The sequence below is a fragment of the Haliotis asinina genome, chromosome 2 (genome assembly GCF_037392515.1).
Source record: "Haliotis asinina isolate JCU_RB_2024 chromosome 2, JCU_Hal_asi_v2, whole genome shotgun sequence".
Lineage (NCBI taxonomy): Eukaryota > Metazoa > Mollusca > Gastropoda > Lepetellida > Haliotidae > Haliotis > Haliotis asinina.
The window spans coordinates 99,160,380-99,187,061 of record NC_090281.1 but is presented as its reverse complement, the minus strand read 5'-3'; the positions used below and the strand labels follow the sequence as shown (position 1 = coordinate 99,187,061).

The 26,682-nt window shown below is 43.9% G+C and overlaps 1 protein-coding gene across 5 annotated transcripts in view; it reads left to right on the top strand.

The window, feature by feature from the left end:
* The window catches only part of LOC137274681 (probable deoxycytidylate deaminase), a 195,160-nt gene that overhangs the window by 154,996 nt on the left and 13,482 nt on the right, over positions 1–26,682 (top strand). For 2 of the 5 annotated variants that reach the window (XR_010956190.1, XM_067808016.1), the window contains exons 1-2: positions 22,776–22,893; positions 23,075–23,136. Coding sequence is in view for 4 of the 5 variants with exons in the window: in XM_067808016.1 (XP_067664117.1) it covers positions 22,820–22,893; positions 23,075–23,136 (136 nt within the window). In the remaining variant the exon portion in view is untranslated. Of the gene's footprint in view, positions 1–22,775; positions 22,894–23,074; positions 23,149–26,682 lie in introns of those variants that run through there. The other 3 variants (XM_067808017.1, XM_067808018.1, XM_067808019.1) reach the window with 2 other exon arrangements.

Here is a 26,682-nt window from a genome sequence, read left to right as displayed (position 1 = left end):
TAGCTGATAAGGTCAACCAGGAACTAAATAACCTAGGAAGTATCAAGTTTCAGATCACAGTGAAAATGTCGCTCGATAAGCAGGTTGGGGGCCCCACAGGGGCCACTGAGTATGTTCAGCCTTACTTCCGAGGTAAACAAGAGGTCGTCACACATACAGAGACCATTGACGCATCAATCGATACCAGTTTTCAGCAGATACGAGAATACCTAGAACGCTACACACACTTGGGGTCCGGGTGGGCTGTAGATAAAATCGATAATGTCTATCTAGACATAGCTAACTACGTGCCGTTCAGAGGCGGATCATACCTAGCCTTGCCCCCCTACTATAGGAACAAACATGCCATAGTAAACGTTAAGAATAGAGGAAACGATTGCCTGAGGTTAGCTATCAGGTCAGCCTTATTTCCAGCTGACACTAATCCGAACAGGTCTTCTAATTATCCTCAGGATGATGGGCTTGACTGGGATGGTATAGATGAACCCACCCCCATATCCCAGATCACTAAAGTAGAAAAACAGAATAATCTGGCTATAAATGTCTTTGGGCACGAAGGTAACACAACAATAGTACACAGGGTCAGCGAAGTGAAGGATCGCCAAGTTATCAATATATTCATGATCCAGCGAGGTGACAAGTATCACTACACATGGATAAAACACTTTAGCAGGCTGTTGTATGACCAATCGGCACACAGAGAAAAGACCCACTTCTGTGAACGATGCCTACATGGCTTCACACGAGCTGATTTATTAGAATCCCACCGGGATGATTGCCAAGGTGTGGGGCAGACGGCCATACAAGTCGACATGCCTAAGGAAGGTGATAATATCCTAAAATTCAGTAACCACAAGAACCAAATGTCTGTGCCTTATATCATATACGCCGACTTCGAAGCCTTAGTTGTGGGGGATACCCCCACACAAGAGCATAAAGCCTGTGGGTTTGGATACATTGTCGTCCGTTGTGACGGGGAAACGAAAGCTCCGGTAGTGTATAGGGGCCCTGACGCGGCTGAAAGGTTTCTAAAGTGTTTGCAGGAGGAAGAAAAAATTATTAGGAATGCATTGTATAGAATCGCTCCCATGCGTATGACCCGAGTCGACAGGCTAGCTCACGCTAGTAGCACTAACTGTCACGTGTGTGACTCACCACTTAACGGTGATTCGGTGACAGATCACTGCCACATAACTGGTAAGTATAGAGGCGCCGCTCACAGCGCGTGCAACCTCAAGCTTAAAATCAACCCTAAGACAATAAACATCCCCGTTGTCTTTCACAACTTGAGAGGGTACGACTCACACTTGATCATGCAGGCCATCGCGAAAATCGATGGTAATATAACGTGCATCCCCAACAACATGGAGAGATACATCTCCTTCAGCTTAAACAGACTTAGGTTCATTGACTCGTTTCAGTTCCTCCTGTTGTCACTCGACAGTCTGGTCAAGGCCAACAATACCTTCCCTATCACCGATCGATACACAGACGCCGAGACTAGACCCCTGCTTATGAGGAAGGGTGTGTACCCCTATGAGTACATGGATAGTTGGGTCAAGTTCACCGAGACCAGACTACCCCCTATTGACTGCTTTTATAGCAAGCTGAATGAGGCGTCCGTCTCACGAGATGATTACTCGCACGCGACTAACGTATGGAATAAACTGGGTTGTAAGAACCTGGGTGATTATCACGACCTGTACTTGAGGACAGATGTACTGCTGTTAGCTGACGTGTTTGAGACGTTTAGGCGGACGTGTTTCAAGCAGTATAAACTCGACCCCGCATGGTATTACACCAGCCCAGGTCTGTCGTGGGACGCCTTGCTTAAAAAGACCGGAGTTAATTTGGAATTGCTCACAGATTACGACATGCACCTATTCATTGAGAAAGGCTTGCGAGGTGGGATTTCCATGGCATCCAAACGATACGCGAAAGCAAATAATCAATACGTGAAAGGTTACGATCCTAACAAGCCAACCAATCACATTCTCTACCTCGACGCAAACAACCTGTACGGCTGGGCCATGAGCCAGTATCTACCTACAGGGGGATTCGAATGGGTACCCCACGTTGATGTTATGGGGGTTGCGCCAGATTCGAACAAAGGTTATATCCTCGAGGTTGACTTAGAGTATACCAAGGAATTACACACATCGCACAACAGCTACCCCCTGGCCCCCGAACGTATGAGGGTTAACCCAGACTGGATGTCTGAGTACCAACATAACTTGTTAGGTGGGCGTGTGACAGACGTTGAAAAACTCGTGCCTAACTTAATGAATAAGACCAAGTACATCATTCACTATCGCAACCTACAGCTGTACCTGTCGTTGGGTATGAGGCTGACCAAAATACACAGGGTGCTCATGTTCGACCAGAGCCCATGGATGGAGCCCTACATCAGAATGAACACAGACCTACGAAAAAAAGCCACCAGTGATTTTGAGAAAAATCTCTACAAGCTCATGAACAACTCGGTGTTTGGTAAGACTATGGAGAACCTGAGGAAACGCGTGACCGTGAAGCTGGTTCGGTCGAGTGAGGAAGACAAGCTCAGGAGATTGATAGCCAGTCCGGCATTCAACCGTAGTAAGATATTCACAGACAACCTGGTTGCCCTACACATGAAGAAAAGCCACATAAAATTCAACCGGCCTGTTTACGTGGGGATGAGCATCCTCGATTTATCCAAACACCTGATGTACGACTTTTACTACAACGAGCTCAAGAAACAGTACGGTGACAGGTGTGAAGTGCTGTACACTGACACGGATTCCCTGCTGATGGAGATTCGAACCGAGGACGTGTACGAGGACATGAAAAAACACCTCGATTTATACGACACCAGCGACTACCCTAAGACCCATGCCATACACAGTACGGTAAATAAAAAGGTCCTAGGTAAGATGAAGGACGAGTGTGCTGGCACGCCCATAGCCGAGTACATAGGTTTGAGACCTAAGATGTACTCCATACTGAAAGCCGACAATAGTGAGATCCGGAAGGCTAAGGGGGTTAAGAAGTATGTGGTGAAACAACACATCAAACACGCCAGATTCAAGGAAGCCCTGTTCAAGACCCGTACCTTTAGGCATAAAATGAACACACTTAGAAGTGATGGACATAAGATATACGGACTGACTATAAACAAGACGTCCCTGTCGCCTATGGACACGAAACGTTGGATAGCTATTGATGGGATAAACACATACGCGTATGGACATGAAAAAATTTGAGGCTATTTACTACAGCCCGCGTGGGTACTGGAAAGGAGCTACCGCAGTAGATAAGCTAGCTAAAATAGCGCGAGTACCCCCGGAGGAAGCCAAAGCGTGGCTTGAAAAACAAGCCCTGTGGCAGATCTATGTGCCGGCACCACGCTACGTGCCTAGAAGGAGGTTCGGTATTAACATACCTAATAGCGTTCACCAGGCAGACCTACTGTTCCTACCCCATGACAAGAGGTACAAGTATGCCTTAACCGTAGTGGACGTAGCCAGTCGTTACAAGGAAGCCGAACCCTTGACCACGAAAGATTCGGCCCAGGTAGCCAGAGGATTCGAACGCATATACAAACGCAGTCCGCTGACGTGGCCAACAGAGCTGCAAGTTGACCCCGGAAGGGAGTTCATGGGTGCCGTGTCACAACTGCTAGCCAAACACGATACAAAGGTCAGGCGTGGCACGGCCGGAGCCCATCGCAGCCAAGCCATAGTTGAGAGATTTAATAGGACTTTGGCTGAGCGCTTGTTCGGCCATCAGTATGCTAGGGAGATGGTCACCCCTGGAAAACGATCGACTGAATGGGTCACGAGGTTACCCAAGGTGGTGTCGGCAATCAACCATGAAGTCACCCGTCTCACCGGTAAGAAACCGGCAGACGCTATCAAACTAAAATCAATAGTTGCAGAGTCGGCCGCTCCATTGCGTGGGAAGGAGAAACAGATACCAGATAGGGCCCTAGTGAGGTATCTATACCAGCCTGGGGAACACGAGGGTGATAGCCGTAAGCGGGCCACCGATCCTATATGGTCAGTCAAAACTTACAACATAGATAAAGTGGATATGAAAGCCGACGAACCTAACTTATACTACTTGAGGGATGGGCCGGGTAGGGGGTTTGTAAGAGAAGAATTATTGATCGTACCGTACGGCACAGTGTTACCTCCAACACACGTTAAGTAGTAGGGGTAATAGTAGCAAGAGCTAAGGGCCCAACCAAAGCCTTATTTAGTAAATAAGGCTTTGTAGAGACTTTTCTTGAAAGTGTTTTAAAACCCCCATTGTATATACTACTACTGATGTAACAACCAGTGTGTATATCAGTATATATGTCAGGATTGTGAAATCAGTCATTTCGTGAAATGACTAAGGGGGTCAGCCATTTCGCATCATTTTGTGTAAAAACACTCAATATACTTCAGTCATTCAATGGAATTTCACCCAATAACCTAATCTACAAATGTGGATCACAATTTCAACATCACTTACTGCCAATAACAGTTAAAGCTATTGTTGCAGCAACTGTTGCACCTCAGCTTGGCATTAAAGCATTTACACCTGTTTGTTTGATACTTGCCGTGTTGACAGCAGCCACACCTCACAAACCCGTCTTCAACATATAGCTGAAATGAAATTTCATGAAATGACTGAAGCATATGATTTATACACAGAATGACGCAAAATGGATGACCCCCTTAGCTATTTCACGAAATCACTGATTTCACAATCTGACTTTAACAGATACTAGAACAGTCACCAAAATAAGATGGGCCTGTCGTAGGTTTCATATACAGTTCATCTATATGAGTGATTACCATATATCCAATAGGTGAATCAACCAATCTAATTATCGACAATAAATACCTATAATTACCCACGTATAGCAGTGGGAGGTTTACGAAACATATGCCAGTCAAGTTTGCTGAGGATCGCTACTTCAAAAGGCGATGCTTGTAATAGCGTGCACCTGTTGAAGTAGCCAATGGCAACTGAGTGAAGATTTGTTCAGTGTCCGCAGTCATGTGCCCCCAAACTATATTTGACTACTAATAAGTATATCTCACGTAATTTAAAACTCCCGTCGTCTCATCAAGATGGACACACCCTATGATGACACAGCGCGGTCTGCGAGTCGATGCAGACTCTAGTCTCCCGGGCTGTTGAAGGGTCTGTATCTTCAACTAATACCTTCATCCTGCACCTCCTCCACAATGCCATGCTTCAATGGCCAACCGCTCATTGTCTAATAATTATAGGCAGCTAATGGCTATAATAGTGGCAGTGACGACAGTGGTCAAGCTGCATTGACTTCATTTCTATTGATAGGTCATATTTTAGAGAGACGTTCAATTTACATACCGCAGGGAATATATGAACATCCCTGATAAACCCTATTTGACCATTGTCATCTTGACCACACCTTGTTAGTCATCAGGTGTCTATAATTAGTTAGATAAAGGCCGGTTGGCCACTGATGCACGGCATTGTGGAGGAGATGCAGGATACTGCAGACTGACATCTGGACGAATGCATCGCGTGACAGCCTCATCAGAACCCTAAGGCTAAATCAAGAATGCTTTGTGTGAGTCAAGACCTGGCCCTCAGACAGCGGCTAAGCATGCTGGCTGACCATCGCCTCCCTCAATGCGCCTAGCCCTTGTTACAACATCATGTAGTTGTATGCCGATTCTATCATGAATGAAGTGTTGTGGACCCACTAATGGACTTCTGTGTTTGAACAGACAGTTATCTCTTTAACAGCGCGGGATGCTATTCCCCCTTCTAAGTGGGCGTCCATGTTGGTTAGCCGGTTTGTTGTTTACGCTGCACTGAGCACTATTAATTTGGGGTCCTTGTGCGTTGAATCAGGAAGACAGTAGATGCAAAAGATTCATTCTTACCAATTCATCCATGCTTTAAACCTCTAACAACCGGCAATATTAAGATAATGTGGTGGCGCAGTAGCCTGTTACGAGAAGCATGAGTTCCATGTGCCTTGAGCCCCCAACCAAACACGTGTGCTTGTGGAGTCAGATGAGGTTATCTTGTCCCCATAACCTTGTATAAGCGATGTTGTTTTGATATCGACATAACCCGAGTCTACAACTCCCACCCCGTGCCTTTTACGGCAACAGGTTAGAACAGCTGGGAGTTCAACGATGAACTGGTAATTATGAACACGATGATTAAGATAGAGGTGCACATGCAAGTCCGTGTTTATTATGAATTTGAACATGAAATTATATTCTCAGATACTTGTTTTCTGGAAATCACTAGCCGTGTGTAATATTCTCCCGTTTGACAGAATTACGTGACTATTACAATAAAATGTTTCCTGATCCTACTCAGGACTGATCGACGTACGGATCTGAGGGAAACTGTATCGTGATTGTGTCCCGACTTCCATCATATGGTCTGAAACACGAATGTATATGGAGATTACTATGATGGTATTCAAAGATACACACGCAAGCATTCGTTTGTCAGGATTGCGGTTCCTCCTGCAAGAGCGCCTATATTCGTATCCACAAAATACAAGGAAGAACAAAGACGAAGCGCTGACCTGTAGCGTACGTCAGCCATGTCAAGAAGTTTCTTTGAAGCTTTCACTTCTTCCTTGTCCTTTTTCTCATCTGACAAAAAGATGACTTCTCGGATCCCAGACTGGATGATCATCTGGGTGCAGTGGTTGCATGGAAACAGGGTCACGTAAATCTTGCAGTCTTCCAAGTCCGCTGAGAACCTGTTCAGTATGGCGTTCATCTCAGCATGGCAGACTGGAAGTAGGACATGAGTGTTATATGTTACAGGAATTCACTTTATGTCATTACTCCCGCCATGTTATGAGATCAAGTCGTGCATGACCACCAACGTATGTCACATTTGTTAAGAAATTACTGATATCAGAAACTGAATTACAAATATCATAAAAACATGAGTTTGTACACCCACGTTTCTCATAACATGCACAGCTGGTTAGTATGTCAGGCTGCAAGACATCTTTGACTTTAACTATGGCACAGGTTTCAAGATAGTGACGTTATCTATGGCACAGGTTTCAAGATAGCGACTTTATCTATGGCACAGGTTTCAAGATAGTGACTTTAACTATGGCACAGGTTTCAAGATAGTGACTTTATCTATGGCACAGGTTTCAAGATAGTGACTTTAACTATGGCACAGGTTTCAAGATAGTGACTTTAACTATGTCACAGGTTTCAAGATAGTGACTTTATCTATGGCACAGGTTTCAAGATAGTGACTTTAACTATGTCACAGGTTTCAAGATAGTGACTTTATCTATGGCACAGGTTTCAAGATAGTGACTTTAACTATGGCACAGGTTTCAAGATAGTGACTTTAACTATGTCGTAGGTTTCAAGATAGTGACTTTAACTATGTCGTAGGTTTCAAGATAGTGACTTTATCTATGGCAGGGGTTTCAAGAGAGTGACTTTATCTATGGCACAGGTTTCAAGATAGTGACTTTAACTATGGCACAGGTTTCAAGATAGTGACATTAACTATGGCACAGGTTTCAAGATAGTGACTTTAACTATGGCACAGGTTTCAAGATAGTGACTTTAACTATGTCACAGGTTTCAAGATAGTGACTTTATCTATGGCACAGGTTTCAAGATAGTGACTTTAACTATGTCACAGGTTTCAAGATAGTGACTTTATCTATGGCACGGGTTTCAAGATAGTGACTTTAACTATGTCACAGGTTTCAAGATAGTGACTTTATCTATGGCACAGGTTTCAAGATAGTGACTTTAACTATGTCACAGGTTTCAAGATAGTGACTTTATCAGGTATCAAAATATCTTTACAACGATTTAAGACATCAGTGTTTGTTAATAAATGTAACAGCGGTATAAGGCGAGATAGCGTGTCTCACTGCCTATGACTGTATTCCATGGTTTGATATAAGGCGAGATAGCGTGTCTCACTGCCTATGACTGTATTCCATGGTTTGATATAAGGCGAGATAGCGTGTCTCACTGCCTATGACTGTATTCCATGGTTTGGTATAAGGCGAGATAGCGTGTCTCACTGCCTATGACTGTATTCCATGGTTTGGTATAAGGCGAGATAGCGTGTCTCACTGCCTATGACTGTATTCCATGGTTTGATATAAGGCGAGATAGCGTGTCTCACTGCCTATGACTGTATTCCATGGTTTGATATAAGGCGAGATAGCGTGTCTCACTGCCTATGACTGTATTCCATGGTTTGGTATAAGGCGAGATAGCGTGTCTCACTGCCTATGACTGTATTCCATGGTTTGGTATAAGGCGAGATAGCGTGTCTCACTGCCTATGACTGTATTCCATGGTTTGGTATAAGGCGAGATAGCGTGTCTCACTGCCTATGACTGTATTCCATGGTTTGGTATAAGGCGAGATAGCGTGTCTCACTGCCTATGACTGTATTCCATGGTTTGATATAAGGCGAGATAGCGTGTCTCACTGCCTATGACTGTATTCCATGGTTTGATATAAGGCGAGATAGCGTGTCTCACTGCCTATGACTGTATTCCATGGTTTGATATAAGGCGAGATAGCGTGTCTCACTGCCTATGACTGTATTCCATGGTTTGATATAAGGCGAGATAGCGTGTCTCACTGCCTATGACTGTATTCCATGGTTTGAGTGATCCACAGCGGATACAACTGTTGACACAAAATATTAGCACTGGCTACGTTCAGGAAGACTGAAGGGTATTACGGCTTGTGGCAACCATTTGTAATATATGGCTATGTAATTTCTTACCTAGTGCTTCAGTTAGAACACTGGTTGATCGTAGCGCATATGTTTATGTTGATATCTTACAATGAAGATGTTTGTTCCGCTGTTTATGTTCATATCATACCATAAAGATGTTTATTCCGCTCTAAACCTTCTCCCTTGCCCCAAGGTAGCTTGTCGTCACTGCATCGATCGGGCATTCCGTTGTAACCAGTGCCAACCATCCGTTTGTTTTTGTTCACAATACAGGCTCCAACCTGCAACAGGAAGTCCAGCTGTTCTGACTAATTACTATGTGCAGTTTAAACTTTTACACAAAGTGTTAGTCTGCCTAACTGCCTGCCTGCCTGCCTGCCTGACTGCATAACTAACTGTCTGCCTCTCTGCCTGCCTGCCTGCCTGCCTGCCTGCTTGCCTGCCTGCGTTCCTAACTGTCTCTCTGTCTGTCTGTCTGCCTGCCTGCCTCCCTAACTGTATGTCTGTCTGTCTGCCTGCCTGCCTCCCTCCCTAACTGTCTGTCTCTCTGCCTGCCTAAATGCCTAACTGTCTGTCTTTCTGTCTGTCTCACTGCCGGCCTGCCTAACTGTCTGTCTCACTGCCGGCCTACCTGCCCGAATGCCTGCCTGCCTGCCTGCCTAACTGTCTGTCTGTCTTGCCTGCCTGGCTAACTGTCTGTCTGTCTTGCCTGCCTGCCTAACTGTCTGTCTGCTTCACTTACCTGCCTGTCTACCAGCCTGCCTAACTGTCTGTCTTTCTGTCTGCCTACCTTGCTGCCTGAATTCCTGTCTGCCTGACTGCATAACTGTCTGTCTCTCTGCCTGCCTCAATGAATGTCTGCCTGCCTGTCTAACTGTCTGTCTGTCTGTGTGCCTTCCTGCCTGCCTGAATGTCTGCCTGCCTCTCTAACTGTATGTCTGCCTGCCTGTCCCCCTGCTTGTCTGTCTCGCTGCCTGCCTACCCGCCTGCCTGCCTGCCTAACTGTCTGTCTCTCTGCCTGTCTCTCTGCCTGCCTGCCTAACTGTCTGTCTCTGCCTACATACCTGCCTGCCTAACTGTCTGTCTCTCTGTCTGCCTGCCTTCCTGCCTGCCTGCCTGCCCAACTGTCTGTGTGTCTCTCTCTGTGTCTCTCTGTGTGCCTGCCTTCCTGCCTGCCTGCCTGTCCCCTTGCCTGTCTGTCTCGCTGCCTGCCTACCCGCCTGCCTGCCTAACTGTCTGTCTCTCTGTCTGCCTGCCTAACTGTCTGTCTCTCTGCCTACCTGCCTGCCTCTCTACCGGCCTACCTACCTGCCTGCCTAACTGTCTGTCTCTCTGTCTGCCTGCCTTCCTGCCTGCCCGCCTCTCTGTATGCCTGCCTCCCTAACTGTCTGTGTGTCTCTCTCTGTGTCTCTCTGCCTGCCTGCCTGAATGCATGTCTGCCTGCCTGTGTAACTGTCTGTCTGTCTGTGTGCCTGTCTGCCTGTCTGAATGCCTGCCTGCCTCTCTAACTGTATGTCTGTCTGTCTCTACCGGTCTACCTACCTGCCTGCCTAACTGTCTGTCTCTCTGTCTGCCTGCCTTTCTGCCTGCCCGCCTCTCTGTCTGCCTGCCTGCCCAACTGTCTGTGTGTCTCTCTCTGTGTCTCTCTGTGTGCCTGCCTCCCTGCCTGCCTGCCCCCTTGCCTGTCTGTCTCGCTGCCTGCCTACCCGCCTGCCTGCCTAACTGTCTATCTCTCTGTCTGCCTGCCTGCCTGCCTGCCTGCCTCTCTACCGGCCTACCTACCTGCCTGCCTAACTGTCTGTCTCTCTGTCTGCCTGCCTGCCTGCCCGCCTCTCTGTATGCCTGCCTGCCTAACTGTCTGTGTGTCTCTCTGTGTGTCTCTCTGCCTGCCTGCCTGTCTGAATGCCTGCCTGCCTCTCTAACTGTATGTCTGTCTGCCTGCCCCCCTGCCTGTCTGTCTCGCTGCCTGCCTACCTGCCTGCCTGGCTATCTGCCTGCCTGTCTGTCTGCCTGTCTAACTCTCTGTTTCTCTGTCTGCCTGCCTAACTGTCTGTCTCTCTGCCTGCCTAACTGTCTGTCTGCATGCCTGCCTGCCTAACTGTCTGTATGTCTCTCTCTGTGTCTCACTGCCTGCCTCTCTGCCTGTCTCTCTGTCTGCCTGCCTTCATATCTGTCTGCCTGTCTGCTTCACTTGCTTAACTGCCTGTCTACCAGCCAGTCTAACTGTCTGTCTTTCTGTCTGCCTATCTTCCTGCCTGAATGCCTGCCTGCCTGACTGCATAACTGTCTGTCTCTCTGCCTGCCTGCCTGAATGCATGTCTGCCTGCCTGTCTAACTGTCTGTCTGTCTGTGTGCCTGCCTGTCTGTCTGTCCCTCTGCCGGCCTACCTGCCTGCCTGGCTAACTGTCTGTTTCTCTGTCTGCCTGCCTAACTGTCTGTCTCTCTGCCTGTCTGCCTGCCCGCCTCTCTGCATGCCTGCCTCCCTAACTGTCTGTGTGTCTCTCTCTCTGTGTCTCTGCCTGCCTGCCTGAATGCATGTCTGCCTGCCTGTCTAACTGTCTGTCTGTCTGTGTGCCTGCCTGCCTGTCTGAATGCCTGCCTGCCTCTCTAACTGTCTGTCTCTCTGTCTGCCTGCCTGTCTGTCTCGCTGCCTGCCTACCCGCCTGCCTGCCTAACTGTATGTCTCTCTTTCTGCCTGCCTAACTGTCTGTCTCTCTGTCTGCCTGCCCGCCCGCCTGCCCGCCTGCCCGCCTGCCCGCATGCCCGCCTGCCCGCCTGCCTGCCTGCATGCCTGCCTGCCTGCCTGTCTGTCTCTCTGCCGGCCTACCTGCCTGCCTAACTGTCTGTATGTCTCTCTCTCTCTCTTTCGTGTACACAAAGCTTGCTCTAAGCCTTGAAAAGTGTAATAAGAAGTGAAAGGCCATTGACTGTTTTAGTTAATTGAGTGCTTTGTAGGGTACGGGTTCCAGTCATTCCCAAAAACGTCAGGTACACATCTTCCATTTACCCACCCAGGCAATACCTCACCCAAATATATAAAATGCTTACGTTTTAATGACATCATGCCTAACCCAAACTTCCTTCCTGTATCCATAGTACTCAAAGTGTGTAATGCACAGCCATCCTAATTACTCCCAGTTGCAGTACCGTATCAAGGCATGCATGTTTCACTGGGAACATTGTGTTTGGGTTTAATAAGACCTTTATTCGAGGTGAAAAGGCAACACATCACCTGGAGCAAGCCGCCTCATTTGCATTCAGTAAGACTGGTTCCAGACTTTCTTTGCTAACGTACGGACGGCGCCCAGCTTAGGAAGATGATGCAATCTCAGGATAGACTAGTTAAACTGAGCACTGGGTTATCAGGCCTTCGGTGATTGATTGATTGAGTGGTGTGAGCGTTTCATGTGGAGTTGCGCTGCTCTGTATTGGTGAGTTCATATCCCATCTTTTGTGGCATACGAAATCAGGATCACATCAGGTGGACTCGCCTAAAGGTTTCTTCTGAGTAGGGGCACTTTCAAGGTGAAAGTAAAGGTAGCCGTTACACCTCCAAGGGTGAGAGTTGCGCAACCCATCATCCTTCGATTCTTTCTCCCTAGAAGGATGAAGCTGCCTGGGACATACTTGTTCTTATTGACCCTTCACACAGTCGTAGTGTGTGTGTGTATCCCTCGGTTGGCTATTCATCTACAGCACACTGGGCTGGTTGGCTGGCTACGCTATGTTGCTGTCCACGAAACAATTTGTTGTGAATCGTCTTCGATAATTTTTTGGTTGTCGTAAGGAGGCGTGTCAGACGTTTTGTTTCCTTTATTCTATGAACTTTTATTCTCATCTTCGCTGATAACAGTGCTTTTACGAGACTTGGTTCAAATCTCATGTTTCATTCAGTGGTATTTTGCGAGTTCCTAAAGCACTGAATGAAACTCCTCGTCGGAGATTTTACTGTTCATGAGCATGATGGAAATATGATTGTCTATTGCGTTTAACTTCACTTCGACTAGAATTCTCATGTTGTTGTGTTTCACGGCTTTACGTTGCATTCAGCGAGATATGAACTTAAAGGACAATCCCACCAACCCTGCCGCTCTGGCTGTTATTTCTATGCCTAGCACTATGGGTGTGGCTAAAGTGGTGGACATCAACCTGCCGTGCCTAATTCCATGCTGATTGTCATCAGGCGGTGTCAGCACAGTCCATACATCAGACGGTCCTATGATATTGTTTATGTAATGATCTTGTTCAAGTTGTCATTTGATTTCACATTTATAACTGTCTCAAATGAACCCCCCCACCCACCCCCACCCCCTGCGGTTTCCAGTGTTTTCGCAACTTCATACACGACTGACTACGGTCCCATCGTGTATTATTATGTGATAGTGCCTCGTGTTGATGTCTTGTACTGCCTTGATGAAAACGATTTGGTTCTGCAGTCCTTGTACTTTTCCATTTTCACCAACACTACTCTGAGGATCGTAGGTCATTCGCCTTGATCGAACCTTGTCCGTCGTGCTAAGCTGATAGAGATAAATACAGAGTTTGCGATATGGAAGGTGGTCAGGTGATTTCATCATATTTCATTTGACTGCAATCCGAACATTTGTGTTAATGGCCTGCACAGTTTCAAATTATTTTTTTTCCGCTGGTGGTTATCACAACCGTTCGAGTCGTCCATTTTGAATTTTTCTCCCATGGGTTGAAGACTTCTTTCTACAGGACACATTGTAGTAGCCATCGGTTATTGACAACCCCCTTGTTGTTGCTGCTGCTGATGTTGATCCATCGCGGGAGGTAGGTGATATCACAGACAGCGACTTCAAACTGACCCGACGTGTTATCGATCGTGTGCAGTAGTTGAATGGACTCGAAGCTCGTAATTTATGGAATATAACAAGCAATATTTGAAGCATACTGGGGTATACATACGAATACAGCAGACTTGAGCTCGTCATTACCGGCATTGCGTTTGCCAAGGAGATGTTCTTTCAATTTGGAAATAGGTGACAGTCGCTTGGGACCAGGCAGGTCAGGTGAATATGGAGGATGAGGAAGTTCTTCGAAGCCACATTGATGCAGACTTGACCGACTGCAGACTTTGAAAGTCGAGAGCTGTGAGACAAAGCATTGTCAGTTAGAATCAGAACTCCAGCCGTCAACATCTCCCACGTGGTACTCGTATTTGTACCCCAGTATGCTTCAAGGACCTGTTGCTTTCAAACTAGTTGATCTATTTGAGTAAAATAACTGGAAATGATGATGCAAAACATTGTGCAACAACATTTCTAACATTAGTTGGTGTCACTAGTCTAGAAGTTATGTAGGCCTAGAACTTTTTGACCAGCCCTCGTAATCGTCCACAGTCGTCTTCAAGAGTTCGCTGCTCATGTTATCACCCATGACGAGGTGTGCAGTGCTGCTGCACCGTGCAGGAGGGTGACCATTGGAGTCGTCCATTATTGTATTAAACATATAGTATTTTTAACAGTGTTGCAATGCAGACGAAAGCTAGATCTTTTCTGAAGACTGAGAGAGCATCAAAGCTGGGCGTTAGTCAGTGACCATCACCAACAGTCTCAGCATGATCGTTCAAAATCAAACTGAGCATGAATGATGTCATTTTCCTGTCACAATTTGACAGGCATTTAACATCGCTTTGACTTCCTGCAACAACAAATGTGAACTTGTGCGGAGCATCAGTCATACCAACTCCAATAAAACCATTAAAACCAACAGCAATGAGGTCCTGAGCATCGACGATAGCAACATGTTTTACTGTTACATGAACCTAGGGACAATGCAATAATGATGTGTGTCGAGGCATCTGTTCAGTTAACTGTAAATCGACTCAGTTGTGCATGGAGTACGGCTTCATGTAAGACCAGCTTGACAAGGACCACGTGTCCGAAAAAGCCACTGCTGAATCTGTTTTGTGTATGACTCGGCTTCACGCTATGGGTGCACTGGAATATGAACTCACTTTCAATGACTACAGCAAAGTCGTGTGTATGCCAATTGGCGATGCCAGCAGTTATGCCATGTCAAACCTCCGATGGTGAAACAACTCCAGGTGAAGCAATGTAGGCTCAGAGGTTATTCCATATGCAGAAAGCCGACCTTGTCAAACTTGCAGGAACACAAAGTCATCAAACTATGGTTCGAGAAGAAGAAGCACTTGATAGGTGAGTATTTGAGAGACTGGCAGATGAACCTCGTCAAGCCACTGATGTTCATCAAAAACGTCGACACTGTCACTCCATCCCCAGATGAACGTTCCAACCACAAGACAGAAGCCTGTGGGTTCCGTTACGTGGTTGTTTGATGCGACAGAAAAACGAATGCTCCATTGGTGTACACGGGTCCCAACATCGCCGAAAAACTTCTCACATGTTTGCAACGCAAAGAGAAAGTCATCAGTTAAACATTGTACTCAGTTGTTCCTAAGTGCATGACCAAAGACAACTGGCGAGTTCAAGACAAGAGCACTCACTGCCATGTGTGCGACGAACCACTGTGTGGTGAATCCGTGAGGGATCATTGCCATGTCACTGGTAAGTACAGAGGCATCGCTCACAATGCGTGCAACTTGAGGCTTAAAATTAATCCCAATCAACTTAATCAAGTTCCCCGTCGTGTTTCACAATCTTCGTAGGTACAATTCTCACTGGATCATGCAGACTATCGCGCAGGTCTACGGTAACTTCTGTTGCTGAGGAATGGTGTCTACCCCTATGTATACATGGAGAGCTGGTCCAGGTTCAGCCAGACACGATTACCTCCCATGGACTGAAATTAAAGCAACTTGACCGACTCGACCATCACCCTGGACGATTACTCACACGTGAATTACATGTGGGACAAACTGGACTGCAAGAATGTGGGCGATTAAAATGACCTGTACTTGAAAACGGATGTGCTCCATTTGGCTGCCGTGTTCAAGATATTCAGAAAAAAGCGTGCTCAACACAGCATGGCCTACTACTCTGTTTGCCTTGTTGAAAAGACTGATGCAATGCATGTACAGAAAGGCTTGTGGGTTTCCATAGCCACCAAACGGTATGTCAAAGCCATCACAACTCGAGTAAACCAACCAAACACATCCTGTACCTTGACACCAACAACCTGTAAGTTAATCAGGACTGGATGCACAAACGTTGCATGGAAATAATTAACTAATGACCATTGTCCTTAAACTCATACCGAACTTGATGTACAAGAAAAAATACATCATTCATTATCACAACCTGCAACTGTACTTGTGTGTACTGAACACGGATTTACGAAAGCTTTCTACCAGCGATTTTCAAAGACTCTGTACAAGTTCATTAACAACTCTGTGTTCGGCAAGATGATGGAGATTTGAGAAAACCCACGAACGTGAAACTAGTCAGATCAAGCGAGAAGAAAAAACTCAGGAAACTGATAGCCAGTCTGGCATTCAACTGAAGCAAAATATTTGCTGACGATTTAGCAGCACTGCACATGAACAAGAGCCACATCAAATTCAGCCAGCCCATTTACTTGGGGATGTCCATCCTCAACTTTCCAATCACTTAATGTATGACTTTTACTACAACGAAAAAGTATAGTACGGTGATAGGTGCAAATTGCTGTTCACGGACACGGATTCACAGATGATGGAAATGCGAAAAGAAGTAAAACAGCCACCTGTGCGACACCAGCAAATACTCCAAACACCACCTGCGATGCATCACACCACTAACGAAAAACTGCTCTGCTAGACGAAGGACGAATGTGCCAGGACACCGATTGTGAAATACATCAGCTTTAGACCTAAAATGTATTCAGTCAAGAAAGCAAACAATCAGAAAGGCGAAAGGCGTGAAAAAAATATTGGGTAAAAAAACACATCAAACACGCCAGATTTAAGGAAGCCCTCATTGAGACGTATGCTTTCAAACACTAAATGAATGCGTTAAGAAGCCCTGTGGCAAATCCTGAAATCACTCGTCTCACCAACAAAAAAAAAACAGCCAATGAAATTGAAATGAAAGAATGACTGCCAAATCAGCCACACCATCGAGTAACGGAAAAGAGAAAAAAATCGTGTCGTGAGGTACCAGTACCAGCCTGGAGAACAAGGAACGAGCCACCTATCCGACATGGTCTATGGAAACTTACACCATAGATGAAGTGGACATCAAAGATGACGGACCCAACGTGTACATCTTGAAAGGCGGACAATCAAGAGGTTCTGACAGAGAAGAACGAAACAGCTGTCCTACTGAATGAAATGGAATAGTGCATTCTATTCAAGACAACAGACACCATGCTCCTAAAAACATGTTTTATGTTTTATAATTTAAGGTCTTGATAGGAACCGGTCCCGTTCCGTCTTTTGTTTATACTACTGATGTACAGGATACACTGCTAGGATGTAAATCATATACTGCTAGGATGTAAATGATATACTGCTAGGTTCTACATGATATACTGCTAGGTTCTACGTGAGATACTGCTAGGTTCTACGTGAGATACTGCTAGGATGCACATCATATACTGCTGGGATATACGATGTTCTGCTTTGCGCACGTTATTGTTTTAGTTGAACACATGGAAGAGAAACAGTTGAAAATGACAATTTCTTAACCACGTTCGTCCCGAATCGCTGCTGTCCATACCTGGCCCTTGAGAGTGACTGCCCGTTAGAGACAAGCAGTCGGTCAGTGGTGACGACGGGTGGAATCGAATTCATGTGTTCCTCAGAATGACAAAATTTTATGAGGTGAAGAAAGAAATAAAATTTTGAAAAAAAAAATATCCTATAATATAATAATGATGATAAATACTGTGTAATAAAATGTCAAAACCGGTATACGTGCGTAAAAGAAGCTCTTAAGTACATTGCACTGTGGAAATATGGAGGAGGCAAATCAATTTTATAATTCAGTCAACTGTTATGGTTAAGAATTTGCCGTGACAAACAATGTAAGAAATCCCCTGTGAACCAGCAAAACAGAACAAAGACAAGTTTGAAACATTCAAATTCTGTATTATTATGCAACGAGAGCAAGGTATACAAAGTCACAATTCAATTTCAAATACAATACAAATGCAGCAAGGGTCACAAAGTATGGCAAACTCACTAAAGTTTTAGTGTGAGAGAGATAGAGTCGTGCAGAATGAACGCAGTTAGCGGTCTGACAGCAGTAGATCAGGCGTAGACGGATAAAGCGTTGGCAATGTAACTCCAGTGAATGTCCGAATGTGTGTCTCTGTGTCGCTCACAACATGGCATCTAGCCTTTATATACGTTTTCAGTCGTTTCCCCAAAGTACGAGCACTCACTAAGTCTTACTGCCATCACCAACACTGTAGAATGCCCTCCAAACAATGTCTCCCGGAAGTAAACAAACAGGAAGTCAAGGGCAGATAATTCTTCGACAAGCCTGCAGCCAAATCCTAAAAATGCGGATCATCTATTATGCGAAATGTGACCCATCATATTTATTATTCAAAACACTGAACAGTGTCATCCAATAATAATTATTACTGAATTGATGATAAAATATACAGTCAGAAAATAGACACTCGTAACACATGCTAGACAAATCCACTGACAACATCATTGAGTAAGCTGCCACAGATTGTTGAAATATCTACTTTGACATTCTTGCTGAAATCAAACATATTTGCGTTGATTCTGATAGGGTTTCCACATGTGATCCATGGGCTACGTTTACCAAACTCATATACTCTCCCCAAAAAGTAACGCATACAGGAATTTCAACCGTATTTTTATGTTTATTTTAAAACATCTTGTAGGGTTTATGATGTTGTGGTTAACATTTGTCGTGACAAAATGTATAAGAAATCCCCTTAGAACCTGCAAAAATATAACACAGACAAGTCTAAAATAATCATCAATGCGTGTTGATCAAAGATCCAGATACAATGACTCACAACAGAGGTTTCTAGTACATTGCAGCTGAGTCAAATCTAAAGTAATGGGTCACAAATATATTATAAATTCACCAAGTCTTGCTTTGAGAGTAAGAAACAATTATAGAGAATGTTACACTGCCTCTTCGTCTGATTGACAACATCGACATACATACAAGACTGACCGTCTTCTGTGTATGTCAATGTTGACAATCAGACGAAGAGGCAGACGGATCACTCCAGTCAATCCGTGTACGTGTATAAGAGTCCCGTCAGCACAACAACCAGCCTTATGTGCCACCAAATCACCATTACCTTAGAAACTTCTCGTTCCGCCTCGTGTTTACTAACATTAAAAACACGTACTCAGAGGTAGAAGAGCGCCTAAAGGGAGGCAGCTGTAAAGCGCTACCTCAAAAGGCGTACCACAAAAATAAAATTACCGTGGTACGAAATGAGACCAAAAATAGCTATCACTCAAAACTTAAACATTGTGACCAAATAATAACTATCACTTAATCAATACAAATCAATACAAATCACAGAAAATACACTCTCGTAACAATGAGCCAATGAAATATATCGAAAATGCACGTTGGGAATGCAGACTTATCCGTCTTTGGCACCAAGTCGAGGAAAGTCAGTCTGAGGGTCACATGGAGACGTGTGGTGGCGCAGAAGTCAATAACTAGTGTGACCACCGTGGGCATCCAGAACTGCACGGCATCGCCTCGGCATAGAACGAATGAGTCTCAGAACCTCGTGTTGTCCAAACGGAGCCCACTGCCAGTAGTGCCTGTGCGAGTTGCTGAAGTGTCTGGTGCTCAGGGTTACGGCGTCACACCCGTCTGTCCAAGACATCTCACCGATGTTCTATCGGGTTTTAAGTCCGGTGATCTTGATCGCCAGGGTAGCACGTTGATGTTGTGATTCTGTAGGAAGTTTCTAGCGTGACGTGATGTGTGGGGCCTGTCAATGTCCTGTTGACAACGGGCGAAGGCTGTCAGGTTGCTCTGGATCATCACCACATCTCTTCTACGGCAGGTGATCGCTCTCCGCATCATAAGACAGCTTCGGCAGAATCTGTTCATGTGGGAAACGCAAGCGTCGGCGAAACGTTCACGTCGTCTTGTGTACACCCGCATCCATCCATCGCGTCGTCGTGTGTACACCCGCATTCATCCATCGCGTCGTCGTGTGTACACTCGCATTCATCCATCGCGTCGTTCCAATAGAAATCTTGATTCATCACGGAACCCGATTCTACGCCAATTCGGTAGGTTCCAGGCCTGAACGTGTGGACGGAATAATGGACAGACAGCGATCAACTTTTATTATCCATCAAAGAGACTACCTGATCCCCAGCATTCACTTGCATTGCATGTGAATTGTGTATTCTGTGACACTACACGCCGGAATTGAAAATCATATTGTTAAATACGGGTATTTTGCGGAGAGTGCGTTTTGTTGTGATGTTTCAAGACATAAACACCATAGGATTCATAAACAGAGCAAAATCATTTGTAAAATGAATCACGTTTTAATTCATCCGTACATGAAACTGCAATTTTCATTATGCGGTTTTTTGGAGGTGAGTATATATTATACATGTAAGTAAATCTTCTGATATATTGATTATATATAACTTATGTAAATTTTGTAAACACGCCATTTCTATTAGATACGAAAAGATGAAAGACCAAATGTAAACTATATATGCCAAATGTGTTACATTTTCATTATCAATGTATATATGTATGACACTATGTTTATTTGTATATGGGCCTGTGGCCGTGAAAAAAATAAACTGAATTGAATTGAATATATTCCTTCAAAAATCTTTCATCTGTTCATGTAATATTCTTGATGCATAATTTATTGCTGAAAAGGTTTGACAATCGTCACATCTTTCTGGCCTGTGGCAGAGATTCTATGTTGGCTTGCCGCATGGAACTCTGGGTAGGAGAGTGAGATTTTTCATTGAAAACCAGTGAGGAGTGATTCTTGATAATAAATAGAATATCACCCAGGTGTCGTGTGATATCAACACTCGGGTGAGATTCTCGCTGTAAAAACAACACTCTCACCTCATGTAACAGATCATATTATACCTGTGTGGTCCTGTCTGTCTTCTCGAGGCCATCCTAATACATGGAGTATCAGCAAGCGAAGGGAAACAAACCCAGGGAATGACAACCAACCTGGACTAAGCCTGTTATACACCCTTAATTATGTTATCTAGTAGTTGTGTCAGGTAACACTCGACATGTTTGGACAACTGAGATACGACACGTGGTAGCCTGTATCGTTGTTACATTTACATTGATGATACCCATATATGTATATCTAATACACATATACTTACAATATCTATATGTCTGTGAAATAGTGATGACATCAGGTGTTTAAGAACAAGTGAGCGACCGTCATATACAAATCACCGCAAATGGCAACAATGTCTGAGCGAGTGAGTTAAAATCTGACATCACCATTTAGTGACGAGAAAGGCTTTACATACACAATAAATATAAGTTGTTAAATAACCAGTCATCGAAGGACTGTAGAATAACCCGTTACGATATGGCTGAAATATTGCCGATGTGACGCGCATAAATATTAACTCACTCACTCACACACTGTAGAACAACTACAGTATCGCAGATGGTATTTGTACTGGTCGAGTAAGCGCGTAGCAATCCAATAGTTCCGGGTAACCCCGATATATTACAAGGCTGTAAATTGAGATATTACTGGGGGCTTGTCCAACCTGTTTAGCAACAATCGTGTGTAAGCCGATTGGTATATTTGTTTATAATGCTAGTTACGCCCCAGCCTTTTTCTCGTTTCACTTTACTTTCACTCACATTTCTGTGTAAAATCTAACTTTCAATTCTTGGAAAGGAACAGTCTATATCTTATCAAGTACATCGATAGTCGACTGACATGGTCGTAAATGAGGTTCACGTTCCCGTAAACAGAAGCGATATAGCCCTTTCCACATCCAGACGAAATCTCTGCTAAGAATAGAGTCTATTGTACAGTTGTGACTATATCATTAGCATATCGTGTAAACTACCCATCAAGAGGTTAGACTCACTTGAAGCACTGACAATATGTTATGTATGTATGTATAGCTACAACGAAGTTGACTGTATCCACTAACTTGGGGAAAACAACTGCAAACCTTATGCACCACGGTTATCTTATATCACTAAGCTAACACCAGTGCAATTCGAAAGAATGGGAGTGAAGGTTAACCTTAAAGGTTGTTTCGTGAAAGGTGCCCCTGGTCATATGATGGTGTTCTCTCCACTCTCGACAGAAGTACCCCCTTGGTTGAGTTTCCTCTCACTTCCATATCCCCGGGTTGACATGAACAGTGTACCCTTATTAAGTGGAATCATCTCAAAGGAATATATGCATCGAGGTGTAGATTTCACCGTGTCATTACGGAAGTTGGTTGATGTGATGGTCTGAGTATCCAGTGTCTCTGCACAATGGTGACCTTCACTCAACAGGTGATGTGAGGTGAGATGCCAAGGGTAGGCTGCACTGCCGTGTGGTACTTTCAGATCACTGTCTAAAATAGAACACGTCGACATACAGTACACAACTGTCCACAAGTGAATTAACTGAATCAGTATCAACACTGTTCCATAATTAATAACACTGCCACATATCAACACATGATGTAATGGTGGGTATATAGGATTTGATGGTGGGGTATGCCCCGTGTAATTGTAGGTACAGGTGGGGTATATCCCGTGTAATGGTTGGGCACAGATAGGGTATACCACGTGTATAGTGGGGTATATGCCATGTAAAATTAGGGTACAGATGGGGTATACCCTGTGTAATGGTAGGGTATAGGTGGGGTATAGCGTGTAATGGTAGGGTACTGGTGGAGTATAGCCGTGTAATGGTAGGGTACAGATGGGGTGTGCCCTGTGTAATGGTAGGGTACAGGTGGGATATAGCCGTGTAATGTAATGTACCGGGCACAAGTGGGGTAAATCCCGTGTAATGGTAATAATAAGAGGCTATTTATAGACTTTCCACGTCACGGGGTTTTGCTCAGAGCTCTTCCTGCGCTCCACTTGAAATATACAAAGCTGGCAGGTACACATAGTTATAAGTCACTTGTAGCGGAGAAATAAATGAGTCTTGGGTCGTGATTTGAATGTACTTAGGGAAGGAGATGATTTTAACTCAAATGGGAGAGAGTTCCACAGAGACGCTGCTGCATATGAAAAGGTTCATCACCCAAACGATTTTAGATTATAGCTTAGGACAGCAAGTAATGGTAGGGTACAGATTTGGATACAGTTTGTATTAATTGGTCACCACATTGCTATATGCCCAGATTTAATCAGAGTTCAGTCTTGTCCTCTTTTCATAATTCAGTTAATTAGCTGAGACTCTCCCTTCGCACCAGGAAGACGTATGTCTGTCATCATGGTCAAGGGCTGGACATCAACGACTTGTTGCACCTCACAGGTCAGTTTAAGCGTGAGTGTTGGTTACTGTGTGTGTATACCCTTGTGTATTGTTTTGTTAACATTGTTCGTGTGTAAACATAAACAGTTACACAGTTAAACGGTAACTTATGTGTAAATGAACAAGTAAGATTTAGCAAAGTGTAGATAATAACCCAGTGAGGTTTTCGTGAAATACAACAGATAGCAGTTCGCTGACTTGGCTGACAAATGTCATAAATTCCTAAGTGTGCAGATCAATGCTAATGCTGTTGATCACTGGATTGTCTGGTCCACACTCGATTATTAGCAGACTGTCGTCATATAGCTTAAAATATTGCTGAGTCTCATTCACAAACTAAACTCATATTGCTAATACGGATTATAGGTACGCTTCATCATCTGGCTTGGCGACACTGTACTTCGGCGACACACAAATACCATGCATCGGATAGATATTACTTTGTAATAGTTATATATGCCTGTGCAACATTCTGTATCACATCAACTTCATTGTATCATGTGTATTGCATTCAGATGTATGCAGCCATATTTGACATATTCACCTCTCAAATCTCTACACATGAGAAGTGTTTACAAACAAATTCACAATATTATCACCTGACATCATTTCATCCTATTTCATCTAGTCTATTGTATCAGTCGGAATTTCAAAATGAATGTATGTATACACATAACAGTAGACCGATAACTATGGGTAACAAGATATACAGGTTTGTATTAATTGATGTACAGGCTTCGATTGATTGATGTACAGGCTTCAACTTATGTACAGGCTTCAACTGATTGGTGTGCAGACTTGTATTGATTAGGTTAATGAGTTACAGGTAAAGATGTTTGGATAAAGATTAGTCACTGAGGATAAGGTGGTTCCATGCATTGGGTAGGCAAACACCACCGTCTCTGTTGATTGAGGGCTTGTTCCGCTTGATTGCAATGGCTTCTAGGAGCTTCCGTTTTTTAAGTCACTGGCGTTCCTAACTATTGTCCTGGCGTTGTCCCAAACAGCCTTGTGATTGGGGTTGTGCATGATGTGTTCACATACAGCAGACTTCTGATCCAAATTTTGAACTGATGTTTTGTGTTCTTTTAACCTGACAGCCAGTGGTCGACCAGTTTCACCAATATATGTCTCTTTACAACTGCACTGGATCTTCCACAGCGAATTGAAACACCTGAAATCAACCTTCTAAGACCTTAACGAGTACCCCATCTAGTCAGCAACACCATCACCAAGACCCTGAAAGAAGCTCCCAAGTTAACAAAACCAGAACCGTCCCCCATCAGAATTAACATACCATACCATGGCCAGATAAGTCATCGCATCAGCCGTCTCATCAAGAAAACAACAGGAATAGACGTCACCTTCCGTAGCGACACCAACCTGAAAACGCTACTATCAGCTAATGGACACTGGCCAACAACACCTAAATGCAACAATCCAGCAAGATGCATCTACCAGATCCAAGGCAGTTGTAAAGAGACATATATTGGTGAAACTGGTCGACCACTGTCCGTCAGGTTAAAAGAACACAAAACATCAGTTCAAAATTTGGATCAGAAGTCTGCTGTATGTGAACACATCAGTTTTACCCTCACTTCACCTGAAGAAGAGACTAGGATCTGTCTCGAAACGTTGTGACCTTGTATAATAAAGAAGTTGAACCATAAAGCATTTTAGTTATTACAAAGCGCTGAAAACGCCTTTTCAGTTTTGTCATATAATAAGATCCACAAGAAAGAAAGAAGTTATAGGACTATAACCCTCAAGTATCACAAGTATCAATGGCGGATCAGATCATATCGGTGATATGTCATATTTTCACACACATCACATGCACCCTAACAGGTTTTCTAAAATCATAAAACTATCACTACTAATTGCAAACACTTCTCACCTGATGGTATATTCCCTTCATGAAAATGAAAGGTGTGTGTGTTTCAGAATAATAGCTAGAACCCCCCAAACAACGCAGTGAGTATTTCAATGGCGGATAAGATCAGATCAGCGATATGTCACATTTATCACACACCTCATATACACCCTAGCATTTTTTCAGATTCTGACACTATCACCTGATAGTATATTCCCCTCATAAGAATTAAAGGTGTGTGTGAAAGATGTTTTTGAAGCAATAACTAGAAACACTTAAACAATGATGTGTAGCATTTCAATAGCGGATCAGAACAGATCGGCGATATGTGATATTCTTCACACATCTCAAATACACCGTAACATGTTTTAAGTCATAAAACTATCACTATTAGCAGGGAACCTACATAGAGGGGGGAGAAGAAACTCCTCGAAAAGCCACTGAATCTATGTCTCGGGTCGTTACGTAACCAGTGTAGCCAATATGGTGGCAGCGTAGTACTGAAGATTGAGCCCGGTTTATTTTCAACAGCTGATTAAGTTCGCTGAGTGTTGTAACATCTGAAATCCAACATCTAGAAGATAGGCTATACCGTTAACTATTTTGTCACTTCAGTTTAAGTCAAATAATTGGTGTTAGTGTCCGTATTAGGACAGCAGATATGTAGTAAAGTTTCAAGTCGGTAAGTTATAGCTCACTGGCTTTCATTCTCGATTCACCGCGAAGATTGTGCCGATAAAAACTTCTTTCACGCATTCGTTTAATTTTTAGAAGGAGAACATACCTTTAGCTGAAAGGTATTTGCAAGTAATAGTGACAGTTTTATGACTTAAAAATTGTTCGGGTGCAATTGAGGTGTGTGAAAAATATGACATTTCGCCATTGAAATGCTATACGCCGTTGTTTGAGCAATCCTAGTTACTTCCTCAAAAACATCTTTCACGTACACCTTTAATTCATATCAGGGGAACATACCATCAGGTGAAATGTGTTTGCAAGTAATAGTGATAGTTTTATAATAGAAATTAAAGTATGTTAGGGTGCATTTGAGGTGTGTGAAAAATGTGACATATTGCCGATCTGATCTCATTCGCCATTGATGCTTGAGGGTTATAGTTCCATAACTTCTTTCTTTCTTGTGGATCTTATTATTTGACCAAACTGGAAAGGTGTTTTAGAACGCTTTGTGAGAGATTTACACTATATATTTCAGGGCAGTGTGACAGTGTCAGCTAACATTTTGTTAATGTCCATTCCATTCCCCACATGCAATAAGATATCTGAATTAATTATTAATGTAAACAAAAATGTTTCAAAGTAGATTTTATAAAAGGACAGCTGATGTTAACACGTCTTCTCGCGATACTTTTGCGTTCTTTAACATGTTTTGTTAGGGAAGGCCGCGGTGTATCATTTATTCTATGATTCATTTACATATGTACTTCTTTCTTTTAATTTTCTTTAATTCGTTCATTCATTCACATAATTCTTGCTCTTAATTTTAACTATAGTTCAATCATTCATTGTAAAATTCCTACTGATACAATAAACTGGCTGAAGTTCTGTTAAACCAGGGATAATCCACAACGTATATGTGTGCGTTGGAGCATGACGAGGCACACGTTAATTAGTACAAATGGTAAAGAAAGCAAGCGAGTGACCCATCCCTGTTG